General features: G+C 44.0%; 1 protein-coding gene across 1 annotated transcript in view; it reads left to right on the forward strand.

Annotated features, from left to right (window-relative positions):
* The window catches only part of syt1a (synaptotagmin Ia), a 178,385-nt gene that overhangs the window by 129,803 nt on the left and 34,815 nt on the right, over positions 1 to 13,767 (forward strand). The window contains 1 exon segment of the mRNA XM_027018520.2: positions 10,930 to 11,118. Coding sequence (XP_026874321.2) covers positions 10,956 to 11,118 — 163 coding nt within the window. The 5' untranslated portion in view covers positions 10,930 to 10,955.

Here is a 13,767-nt window from a genome sequence, read left to right on the forward strand (position 1 = left end):
TATATTAGTATATTTAGCCAAATTAATATATTTAGAAATCAAATGTTGATTGAATGGAACAGAAACAAATTCTGTTCATGTTCTGGAGTCGGGGGTTCCTCCGTTCCAGAATAATAATTTTCTCATCCACTTCCTTCTCTACTCTCAGTCTCTCCCCTTTGGAGGATTCAAGGTTACTATTAGCCAGATTCAGCCAGACAGATGGATAATCTGCGCTTCATATTTGTACCAGACGGGTAATCTACGCTTCATGTTTGTACCAGACGGGTAATCGACGCTTCATGTTTGTACCAGACGGGTAATCTACGCTTCATGTTTGTACCAGATGGGTAATCGACGCTTCATGTTTGTACCAGACGGGTAATCTACGCTTCATGTTTGTACCAGATGGGTAATCGACGCTTCATGTTTGTACCAGACGGGTAATCTACGCTTCATGTTTGTACCAGATGGGTAATCTACGCTTCATGTTTGTACCAGACGGGTAATCCACGCTTCATGTTTGTACCAGACGGGTAATCTACGCTTCATGTTTGTACCAGACTGGTAATCTACGCTTCATGTTGGTACTAGAAGCATAATATATGCTTCATGTTGGTACCAGATGGGTAATCTACGCTTCATGTTTGTACCAGGAGGGTAATCTATGCTTCATGTTTGTACCAGACAGGTGATCTATGCTTCATGTTGGTACCAGACGGGTAATCTACGCTTCATGTTTGTACCAGACGGGTAATCTACGCTTCATGTTTGTACCAGTCAAGTAATCTATGATTATGTTTGTACCAGATTGGTAATCTATGCTTCATGTTTGTAGTGCTAACCTGAGAGCTAACCCACTTTCCCAGGTCTCTCTTCCCCAGACCAGCATAGAGCAATCTTGTGGCTTCATGAGTATAATATAGGCATATTTGTAAACAAAAAAACCCCAAAACATTTGTTCTGTGGTTGGGTTAATCTGTCCTGTTTCTGTGGGGTTTTTGCATTGTAGGAAGGAGTTGGTTTAAACCCTCTTGGCTGGAAACTTTGAATTCTGATTAAGAGTAGTGCTCTGCACAGGACGTCATGCGGGTCAATGGAGCGTTCAGGAAGCAGCGAGGGTCATTCACTCTGAGCTACAGAGCAGGGGCCGACCAAGTGATGCAACAGCCTGACACCTTGTGCGCAACAAAGCGAACGCGTTTAAGGCTTCCCCTTGTCCTGCTTAGAGGGTCATTGAAAAACAGGGGAAATCTTTGTGCATTGGCTAAATAATGTATGAGAGGCCTTCCTGTAAAGAAGGGTTAATAACTTTTCCATTCACATTACTCTGGAGATTGTCCACAGGGGAGTGCAGAGCTGCTGCAGGACACTGGGTAGCTTAACCTTATCTTCCTCATCCCCCCCACACACACACACACACGCACACATACACAAATACACACACAAACATACACACATGGGAGAAAAGTCTGTCCTCTCTTCTGCCCTCAAGTATATTTATGTAAGTAAAATCAAATTGCTTATTAGGTCACTTCTCTGCATAAGTATATTGCTGTGGTTAAGAGAAAGCCAGCTTTGATAAACAGCTAGTCTTGGAGTCCTCAGGCACTGCATAGGGGTTGTGTGTCCTGTTGGGTAATTACAATATACCCAGCATAGACCAGGCCCATCATAGACCAGACCCATCATAGACCAGACCCAGCACAGACCAGGCCCAGCATAGACCAGGCCCATCATAGACCAGACCCAGCATAGACCAGACCCAGCATAGACCAGGCCCATCATAGACCAGACCCATCATAGACCAGACCCAGCATAGACCAGGCCCAGCATAGACCAGGCCCATCATAGACCAGACCCAGCATAGACCAGGCCCATCATAGACCAGACCCAGCATAGACCAGACCCATCATAGACCAGGCCCAGCATAGTTTAGATCCTGCATAGACCAGGCCCATCATAGACCAGACCCAGTGTAGACCAGACCCAGCATAGACCAGACCCAGCATAGACCAGAGAGAACACAGCATTCTAAAATATTCCACTCATACATATCTGACTGTCCAGGAAACCTAAAAATGCACTTCACAAACTAAATATCACCTAAATAAAATTATGTTTTATGTACCGAACTTCTCATTTTATATGTGTTGCTCTGCAATTTGTGCATTATAGAAGCTTTATAGAAATTAATTAATGCTTTACATTGTGTTTACCTTAACTAACATTATTTACAACATTAGTTAGTAAGTCATAAGTTATGTTAGCAAAGTGATTAACACCATTAACACCAGACCTCAGAATCTGCCATGATGTCACTGGTGCAGTGATCCAGTAATGGTGTCACATACTTTGATAACATTGCTTCTGGTTTGTTAAAGCTGCAATTAATGGCTTCTTAGTTTTAACTAATTCTGTAAACAAAGTTGGTTAAAGAAACTTTAATGTACAGCATTAGCTGAAAAAAGTGAACCAGCAAAAACCAAGTGCTTCAGCTGAGATAAATAAATGAGTTAAATGAACTCATGCAAATTACTGACCACACTGGAATTCATCAGCATGCAATTTGTGTATTTACTCCTTTGTTGTGTTGCTTTTAATGTAACGTACAAATGGTTGATTATGTAAATGGAAAAATGAAAGCAAATTTGACGAGGAGGCCCGTGACGAGGACACTGTAGGCTCTGGTTTTATTAGCTAGATGTGATAAACAACTTAGAATTCAGTGAATATGTCTTAATTGTTGATGTTGCTGGAGTGAACTATTCATGCTGTCCATCCTTTAATTTAGTTCTTTTCATTTTTTGCATTTCGTTGTGTCGCATTCATGTAATCAGACGTCCCGTTAGATTCAGAGACATGTCCTTGTGGTTTTTGGGGACACTCAGCATGACTGACAGCGTCCTCACCACAGACTGCTGCTGGTTATAGCTAGAGGTTTGCTTCCATGTGTGTGATCCCTGGATGCACGAGTGTACAGAAGCAAACACTGCCAATGTACCAGCAGGCAAATTGTAACCTTAAACGTCTTCTAAGCAGGCTTTCAAACCTACTTTAGAAAGACAAGAATGACAATCAAGTTCATTTGCTTATGCTGTTGGAATGGACTTACAGATCCTAGTCAGTGGCTGCCTGCCAAGTTTAGCCACACGGCATTGCTCTGGGCTCCAGGACTCTGGACGGCCGGCTGCTTAATACGCCTCTGCCCAAGCCGTGACACTGTCCAAGGCCTCAGCTGAGCCTACACACCAGCCAAGCTCTCCCTCTGTCTCCCTTCTTTAATTCTCTCTCTCTCTCTCTTTATCTTATTGATTAGGACTATTGATCGGGAGCCTTAGCATTAATCCAAAGCTTGTTCTAACTCTCTCATTTCTTTTTTGTTTTTTTCCACTTTCTTTTTGTGTCTGCAATCTGTTGTTTGACCAAGCAATCACATGTGATTAGTTTTGTCCAACCAGAGGCCTTTTTAAAGTGATAATTTCTGAGCGATGCCCTGCCAGACACCAGCAGCTCCCATGTTATTATCATTTCAGCTGAAGTTTCAGCCATCGTCCTTCCAGTATATTATATTTTCTAAGTGTAAACTGGAAGAGTACTGGGTGTTCTAGTGTTACACTGTTTTTTCGTGAGCTTAGGCAAACTGTTCCTCATTACACTCCTCCTAAGAGACTGAATTTGTCACACACTCCTAATATGAGGAAGGCCAAGCTTGAGATGGAATGTCTCCCTCATCGCCTGACCCATGGGAGAGCGCATTAAAGCTAACCATACCATATGTTAGGAGAAAGACAGTTGAACAGCCCTTTCCCCAAAGTCACTGAGACCATCTCTGACTCTTAGGACCAATCAGAAAGCTAATGGGCCCGTGTGAAGTGCCAGCTTTATTGCCCGTGCTTTTCAGATACCGGCCGAAATGATACCTCAAGGAGCTGCTTCAATTACATGACAAAAATCTCACTGCTGCTTTAGAAGATGGAAGGATCCTAGAAATGTTCTCTTTTTCTGATGAGGGTGATGATGGATTTCTGCTGAGACTTGCATGATTTGATGCATCACTAGAGAGTCGCAACATTCGATCGGTTTGGATTTTCTTCTGTTGATCTTAAATCTGTCTGTGCATTGATTGCAGTATGAATGCATGCGTGCTTTAAAGACACATCACAGTGACACAAGGATGTCAGCTCTTGCTAAGTGGATATAGTTGATAATTAAATGCTCCACTGAGTTCTAAATTTAAATGAGAAGATACAGAGACCCAAGAGTTAATTTAACTGCTCTGGAGAAATAATGCTCATTTTGATTCATGGCATAATGCTGTATTAAGCTCTGAAATGATGAAAGAGTATGAAACGATAACGGCCCGTGTATACACCCCTGCCCTTCCTCTCTTCCTGTAACTTAACGCCTGGCTGATCTGACAGCCTTATCTTTTCCTCACCCAGCATTGCAGCGCCGTATTCCTCTCACCGCCAAGGCGGCAAATAACGTGACCCCCCGGACCATCCGAAAATGAAACTATAAGAGTCCAATCAAAGTGGTGAGCACTTGGGCATGCCAACGACTCGCCGTGCCAACCGGAAGAGGGTGATTGCTTTACTGCAGAGGATTAAGTGGTGTGCGGAGCCATGTGTTGCACAATGGCGTCTGTGGAGTCGGGACAGCAGGGCGGAGTGTGTAACGCAGTTGGAGAGAAGGAGGGGGGGATGAGTGAGGAGGAAGGGTAGAGTGGTAATTGGGTAAGGATTGTATGCTTTCATATTGTTCTTCAGCACGATGAAGACTGGAGGCAGCGGCTTTCAAAACATCTCTGCCGCTTGTATGGTTCTGACTCAAGGCACAAGACACAGAACGTAACAAAAGGTCCCGGTGCCCGCGTCCTAATCCCAGCCTGGTTCTTTCTGCCACGTCTCACGCTGGCCTGAGGAGTCTCTTAAGGTTTCTTCATGTTGTCGTCTCAGGCGGTTAAGCAATTCCACCTCACTCAGATCATTAGGGTTCCGGACAGGGATCTCTATAAAGCTGCCCACTGACAAAGTGGCCTGTTATAAGTGCTATACTGATGAATTTCAGCTGAATGGAACAATATGGTAAGGTTCCCCTGTCCCTATGACAAAGGCGAATTCAAAACCCATCAGTGAGCTTCAATAGAAAGACACGGAGATCTACAGTGGGCTGCATTCCTCTTCAAATCAGTCTCGCCTTTGTATTTTTATCTGCAAAGGCTAGTTTCTTATACAATGGGGAGACGGATTCTATTCATAAAAGCATTTTGGAAATAAGAAATAGACTGACAGATTTCTGCTCTGTGTGTGTGTGTGTGTGTGTGTGTGAGGGTGTTTGTTCTGAAAAGCAGAGCAGATATTCTTCAGCCATTGTGTTAAAGGTCACTGTTGAGTATTAAATTGGCCCATAGTTAGTGCATACATTTGTGTGTGTGCACATATTTCTATGGTGTGTGTGTGTGTGTGTGTGTGTGTGTGTGTGTGTGTGTGTGTATGTGTGTGTGTGTGTGTGTGTGTGTTTGTTTTATGATCTATTTAATATACGTTTAAAGGGGGCAAAACATATATAGGAAGGGCAATATTCATTTAAATTGAAATGGAGAGCAAAGATTGGAGCCTGACATCCCCAGAAGATCAAAGATTCCTTCAAAAAAGCCTGTTTCTCACAACACAACACAAACTTATGTAGAGTTGAACTTTAAAAGAATAGGACAATATCATACACTTGTATAGTATTCTGATAATGCTATGTGATATTGTCATACAGTGTGATAATGTGATACAGCCATTACCTCCTGGCATTGCACTGTGCTGTGTACTGTAATTACCATTTGTGCCCATCTCCCAGTCCAAACCCCAACAAATCCAGACCTGCTGTACCTGTGTCGGGTTGCTGGCAGGCCGGCGTTCTTGCCTAATCACCCTCTAATCACGCCACTTCCTTTGGCTGTTCAGTTCTTTCTCTGGGTTTTCCAAAGCCAACTGCTAACACTGATCAGGGAGCCCCGGTTCCACTCTAGGTAATACAGGCTGTGGATTGTTAGACTATCAGCGTGATCGCCCCCTAGGGCCTAATCCACAGCATTGTGCACCTTCAGTTCTCATTCAAAGGCACTTTCTTTTGTCCCACTAAATGCAAATTTAGTCTAATGGACATTCTTTTCTGGGTCCTACTCTGTGAGTAATTATAGGCCTTTTGTGATTTTTTTTTTTTTTTGTAAAACTCTGACTCACCGTTTGAGTGAACGAACTAAACTTTACAGGTGTGCATTAGAGCTATTCAGGGAGAAATCACAGGCACAAACACACACACACAAACACACACACACACACACACACACACACACACACACGTACACACACACGTACACACACACACAGTCTTCCTCCTTCCTGCATGGAGCTCAGCTCTGCTGCCAGGCCAGCCACCCACGTCTTCCTAAAGAAACTGCACGACACCATCCGCGTGTCACCAGAACTGCTCATCACTCCTCCTGGTCCTCAAACCTCCTGCTAAGCCCTTTCCTTCTCTCTGTGTGCATCTCTCCACCCCCTCCACGCCTCTACATCTTCTCTCTCTCTCTCTCTCTCTCTCTCTCTCTCTCTCTCTCTCTCTCTCTCTCTCTCTCTCTCTCTCTCTCTCCCTGTCTTTCCTGAACTCACCATAAGGGGACATTAGCATGAGAAGGTCATCAAGGAATGCAGGAGATCTGCTCCCTGCACTGAAATCCTTTGTGTTCCCCATACAAAGTGACCTTCCTTTTTGCACTTAATTTCAAAGCAGATGATTTTGTTGTTTTCCACGGCTGATTGGCACAGCCCGTGCATGAGTGTGGCATCTGAAAGCAAAGTGACCTTTGATTCTAGACTTTAGATGAAAGGCAGCAGTTTATAGAGCCAGCAAAATGAAAATGGTGTTGTTTTCTGAGCGGAAAGCCATGACACAGTGGTGCACTGCAGCATGTGGCCTGGTGAATGTTTCAGCCTATGACCTTTGTGCTGCTGTGCTCCCAGGATGAGCGGATTCCCTGGTGGCAGTGAACGCATCTGTGAACACATTTTCCTGGGCACCACAATCGTCTGATTAGTGACTATAGGAGTAACTCTCCTTGACCAGCACTTAGCCAACCTCTCAGTGGGCTTGGCTTCATAACCCTGGCTACAAGGTCCAGTCCAGAAGTGTCTCTCCGCCCACCCCACAGTATAATGTCTGTTACTCCTCCCACCCCACAGTTTAACGTCTGTCTCTCCGCCCACCCCAGAGTTTAGTGTCTGTCTCACAGTATAATACCCCTCCACCTCTTTCCACATCTGATTCAGATCATCAGTTAATTATCAACATTTGTTTGAACAGGTGCGTTAGAGCAGGAAAACAATAAACTGTCCAACATAACTGTCTTTACACTAAATCCCAAAGACGCCATACATGTCCTGTCCTTTACGCAACACACAATATTCATTTACATTTACATTTACATTTGTAATTGTAAATGTAAATGTAAATGTATACATTCTGAGTGAATGTATCTTTCCTTTCCCTGACAAGGACAGCATTAAGGCAGAAAAACTTCTGTCTTTGTAGTGATAAATCATCAAGGACATGCTCACATATGCACACACAAAACACAGCAAAAACAAACACACACACACGCACGCACGCACGCACACACACACACACACACACACATACACACACGCACGCACGCACGCACGCATGCACACACACGCACACACGCACACACACGCAAACACACACGCACGCGCACGCACGCACGCACACGCACGCACATGCACGCACGCACGCACACACACGCACACACACACACACACACACGCATGCACACACACACACACACTCCCCACACATTCAGGGCCATACAACCTTCATATGCACCATGAGCCATTACTCCTGCTGTCACCATAGCGACATAAGTGTGACGATGACAACCTGCCCAGAACAGCGGCAATAACAAGATCTATTGTCTCTATAGCCCACCTCCTGTAGAGAGTGGATGACACATACACACACAGCCTGATGCCAAAGACACACACAATCACAGATTGGTGGGGGGGGGGATGTAATCAACTTTGTTATTAGCTAAAGTTATTGACTAACAGCAGCCCATACCAGCAGGCACTTAATGATCTTTATGTGTTTATGAGGCCAGAGTTTCTTCAAGAGCTTCTCTATCCACCCAGCGTGGCATTATTCTCAGTGGGTGAAAGAAATGGGTAGGTGGAAACAGCGTCACCCACAGATCAGAAAGAGCACAAACACAAAAGTGTTTCGGGGAGAAGCTGAGTCAGAGAAAGAAAGGCAGGAGAGGGAAGAAAGCTAGGAAGATGAGAGACTGGGTGAACTGAACACCCATAAATACCCAAATCAACACCGGAACGAGCCCGCCACAGTAAGGTCCAGTACCTGCTGTGTTCCAGCTTTTCCCTGGAAATGCAAATAAAACTCTGTGTGCAGCAGAGTACAGAATATTCCCTTCAAATTTTGTCTGCGTCTGTTTCGGTTTGGGTTCCTTCGGTTTCCTGAGAATTTCATGATACGTTTTGAGGTCCCACGGAACATAAAGTGAAATTTAAAAAATGCTTGAATATCAAACATATTCGCCGTGAAACATTCAACGTGTTCATTTCAGCTGCTGAAAAATAATCTTTTAAAAAATAACCCAAACAGCTGCTGAGAAATAAGTCTCCCACCACACTGCTACACTTATTAGGGCCTTCCCAGTATCCTTATTGGAATGACTTCCCTGTCTTTGCTTTGCTTTACTTCCCTGTTGTGGTTCCATTTTCTCCGCCATTCATGATTCGCCCCTGTGTCTTGTTTAATGTTCTTTAGGCCATGTATCCAAGACCCGTGTTAGGTTAGTTTTGTTGCTGATCACTGGGGATCAAAGCCTGTTTGTTAATCCATGCCTCCATGGTTCCTACCTTGGGTTTATCTTAGCCTCTGTGTGATTCATAACCAGTTTCCCTTCTCTCATCTTATGTTTTGTTCCTTTTGTTTACCATGTATCCCCGTGATCTCTATGTTGGCTCTATGACCCTGGACTGTGACTTCGTCGCTGATTCTGGATGTGCCCCTAATAAATCTCGCTCTTCTCCGCACGTGTCCGCCTCCTTACCGCTCACCGTTACACACGCATACGAATGTGCCAGAGCTGGTTTCTAAAAACGATCACAGCTTTTGTTCGCTAGGTTGCTTTCACTTGGCCAGTTGCTTAAAGTCGGACCGAATGATTAAGTGTAACAGCGTTGTTTTAATAAAAACTGGGAGTGGGCTCAATGTTAGCCTTGTGAGTGTGCAGTAAAGCTTATTCAAACACAACATGAGGACTGCTAAATGAAGACTGAAACATACTGTAGATACTGTCCATAACCAAACACAGAAACAAAAGCACACATGTCTTATGTTACATGATGCAGGAATTATTTAAATGCATACTGAACAGGGGAATCGCCAGGGGTGTCACTGGGAATACATGACGCTCTCAGAAAAATCACAAAAATGAAAAAGGGTCAGACATTAACACCTGCCCTAAATGCCGCATTGCTTAATGCAAAAGTCGTCTTTAGTTTGCTTTTTATGTAACGTTACATTAGCGTTTGTTTATCAGTCCTCAAATCAAGTCAAATTTATTTATAGCATTTTTTACAACAGATGTCACAAAGCAGCTTTACAAATGTACAAGTCCCAGCACCCAGTGAGTGAGCCAAGGGCGACAGTGGCGAGGAAAAACTCCCTAGAGCACGAGGAAGAAACCTTGAGAGGAACCAAGACTCAAAGGGGGGGCCATCCTCCTCTGGCCGACAACGGTCACCACAATAGTAAGAGTTCTTTAAGGTACTGTAGGGAATTCAGTGCTCTGTAGGCCATTAGAAGTATTTTATAATTAATAAAAAATGTTACTGGAAGCCAATGCAAAGTAGCTAAGATAGGAGTGATGTGATCAAATGTTCTAGTAAGAACTCTGGCTGCTGCATTTTGAACTAGCTGGAGCTTGTTTAGGCACTTAGTGGTACAGCCAGATAGTAAGACATTACAGTAGTCCAATCTTGAAGTAATAAATGCATGGACTAGCTTTTATGCATCATGTGAGGAGAGCATCTTTGAAATGTTCCTGAGGTGGAGAAAGGTGGTCCTAGAAACATTATTCACATGAGCTTTGAACAAGAGACTGGGACTCCAAGATCTTTATCTGTAAGAGAAGATGTGATTGGGAGACCAATGAGGGTTTACTGAGTAATTAGAGAGCGAGGACCTGGCTGTCTCTGGGCCTAATAGAAGCACCTCTGTTTTGTCAGGATTAAGTAAGAGGAAGTACATCAGCATCCAGTGTCTGATGTCCTTTGTGCATTTGTCAGTATTACTAAGCTAATACTAATCCTAATACTCATCAGGGTTCCTCTGTCGGTGTCAGTGTGGTTTCATTTTGGACCATTGTAAATCATGCAAATGATGTATTCCTTATGTTGAGGTTACACAGTCTTTAGCAAGTCTCACACACAGAGATCCTCTGTCTCACACACAGCGAGACATAAATTGAGATTGTAACACAGCAGTGTAGAGCTATAGCACAAACATTACATCTTTCAGACTCAGTTTGCATTTGAGGTTTCATGGCTGTTGACATAAGCACCTCCCTCAGGTCCGAGTGCTCATTTATCTCAGTACATTGTGAGTATATTGTGAGACACAATGACATGGTTGAATAAGACAGAATGAATGAGAACTACTGATGATTTAAACGAATAACGCGTACTTATTTTGGGGGGCTAAAGAACATTTAAGGGGGGCTATATAAAATAGGCCTAATGACACCCATGTTGATCATCTGTGGTTTTTCCCCCTTTCTTTTCTGCTTTTCTCCTATTTCTCTTTATCGCTCTCATAATATCTCTCTCTCTCTCACTCTCTCTGTCTCTGTCTCAGCTTCTGCCTGGCTACCCAGTTTAGCTATGAGCCAGATGGAAGCCCTAGTGGGAAACCCCGCCCCCACCGCGGGGCCCGAGATCCAGACCAATAGCACGGAGGTGGCAGGACCTGGCGGCACGGGTCGCAAAGATGAAGCCTTCTCCAAACTCAAAGACAAGTTCATGAACGAGCTCAACAAAATTCCTCGTGAGTGACAGATGCATGCACCACCGTACACCAACACACAAACCACAAAGATTACGCACAAAGAGTCGTAATACAAAGATTATGCACAAAGAGTCGTAACACAAAGATTACGCACAGTCATAACACAAAGATCAATGTGAACAACATTTCTGTGATTTTGCATAATACACAATGTGACACATTTTGCATAAAATAAAACATATTTCATTAATCATAATTTCTACCCTTGTTCTTCTAACTTGTAATACTTTTGAACATTTTTGTGTTTTTTCTTCAAATGAATGACACGTAATCAGAGCAGTGAAAACAAGTGCCATCAGTCAAACTTTATTTATTAATTTTCTTAGTTAGTTATTTGTTTTACATCTGGGATGCTCATTGCCTTGTTAATGCGTCTCTTGACATAATGAAGGCAAAACCATGCTGCTGGTGTGATTGTAAATAAGAAACGAAATGAAGTTTGTCGTCTGCTTGTTCGATTGGGTCCCCTCTGCCTCTCAAACCCACCCTCAGCAAACAAACAGGTATACAAATACTGTCCTGCTAGTGAATACAGGACCTCTCTATCTCAGTCCGTCCATTTCTCCTTCGCTTTCTCTCACTCCCTCACACTTTTGTTAGTCTCTCTGTTTCTGTTGCTCTCACACTCCATCTCTCTCCATCTCTCTATCTTTATCCCCAATGAGGTACAGGCTCTGATAAACACGACGCATTGTGACTGCGTGGTGCTACACTCTTCAAACCATCATGTAGTAATTCAGTTAATATAGAGAGATTCATTGAAAGGCATTCTGTTGTCAGGAAATGGCAGCAATTTTTTAAAAAAAGGCCCTGGCTGGTTGTGTATCAGTCTCCGATCCACATGAATGACACGCGCGTCATATAGCTGCTGTGCAGATCCAGGGCCTGGCAAAGCTGATAGGCTGATAAGGCCATTATTTTCCACTCTCTCTTGCCCGACGCTGTGTGTTTTGGAAAGCCAGTTGCTAGTAGAGGCAAACTGAGCCGTTTGCCCTAAAGGCACTGCGGATGGGGGATGGTGGAGCTGTTTTTTTCCCAGTGGCCCTGCTGAGAGAGGATGGAGGAGTGGGGTGTCCACACGCCACCTCCACTCCTCATACGACAGCAGAGCGGAGCTGGTGTGTGGCTGAACGAAATCGGCTCAGAGGAACACATTCGTGATTTAATAACGCCAAGCCAGGTGAGAGGGCAACGGAGTACAACTCAGGACTGCACTGTACCGGGACCTCTGTGCCACTGGAACCTTGCACAAACCATCCTGAATATCCCCAAAACCTTCACCATGTGCGCTTCAGTCTACCATTCGCCCAGCAACACACATCCTGTGTGTGTGGCTGCACGATTGGCATCAGTCTTGGGCTTTGTTACTCCTTCAGTTGGTCATCATCAATTCAAACCTCCCCATTCACGATTCCTAATGCATATGTCGCTGGAGAAAAGGCTCCTGGTCTGTGCCAGCAGATGCACTCTTGACCACTGGAGGGCTAGCACAGAGCCACTCTGCGCCCAGTTTGGTCCCCACACGTCCCAGCCATCGGGATTTAGGGCAGCTTCCCTCAGGAATGGACGAGAGCTGCTCAGATTGATTGCATGCATCATGCATGAAAGGAGATAGCAGCGAGATGGCCCTTTTGATGTCTCAGTGGTTATTGACTCCCATAGAAAATAAATGGCTGGATTGTATTGAAAATGTGGTACCTTTCCCTTGATAAGGCTCCGTTCATCTAGGTAATTTGGAAATATAGGCTACAGAGAAAAAGTATATATTGATAGTTCAAGGTCTCTCTTTCTCTCTCACACAGACACTCACCAAGCACAAACACACACATTTCCTTCAGTCCTAAGACAAACATACATACACACACTTAAGCTACTTTAATTATCACATTGCCTTGCTGTAGACAACTGTAAAATTAAAGGTTGCCAAAATGGACTCAGACAGATATGCCCCTTCTGAGAAGGAGCCAAGAGCCACTGCATTATAGTGCTTTAAATTACTGTTTTCATCACCGAACTCCATCTCTAACACAACACACACACACACACACACACACATACACGCGCGCGTGTGTGTGGAAAAAAAAAACCCACTTGGCTTTACCCGGATGGGCCACACTTTAGAACAATGCTTGTGCCAGCCAAATATGTTGTGGAAAATGAGAACAAATACCCAGGTGGATATACAACCCACATCAGCTGTTGTGTGCTGCCGATTTATTGTGTGCTAGAGACTCTTCTACATAAAACATTTCCTTGGCAGGATGCCACATGTTGTGTGGCAGTGCAGTGAAACTCAGATAAATACTTCAGTGAGAAGTACCTGAAGTATCTACCGCCACTAAAATCACAATGTGTGCAGAAGCAAAAGACAGTTAATATCAGTTAATATCAGAAACTTACCATGGCTCAAAAACTATTCCTCCCTGCAGACAGGGAGGAGGGATAAGTAAGAATACGAATTTGAAAAGGTCAAAGCTTTGTTTTTTTTTCTCACCAGGTCTCACTCTATTCTCACGCTATGATCCTGTGGCCCTTTCTAGTATACAGTCCTGTGGGTTCTTTTTTCCTCACAAAGTCCATAACTATTCAGGAGGACTCATCTGTGACCAGCTGTCAATGCGTCACTAA

The sequence above is a fragment of the Electrophorus electricus genome, chromosome 7 (assembly GCF_013358815.1).
Source record: "Electrophorus electricus isolate fEleEle1 chromosome 7, fEleEle1.pri, whole genome shotgun sequence".
NCBI classification, from domain to species: Eukaryota; Metazoa; Chordata; class Actinopteri; order Gymnotiformes; family Gymnotidae; genus Electrophorus; species Electrophorus electricus.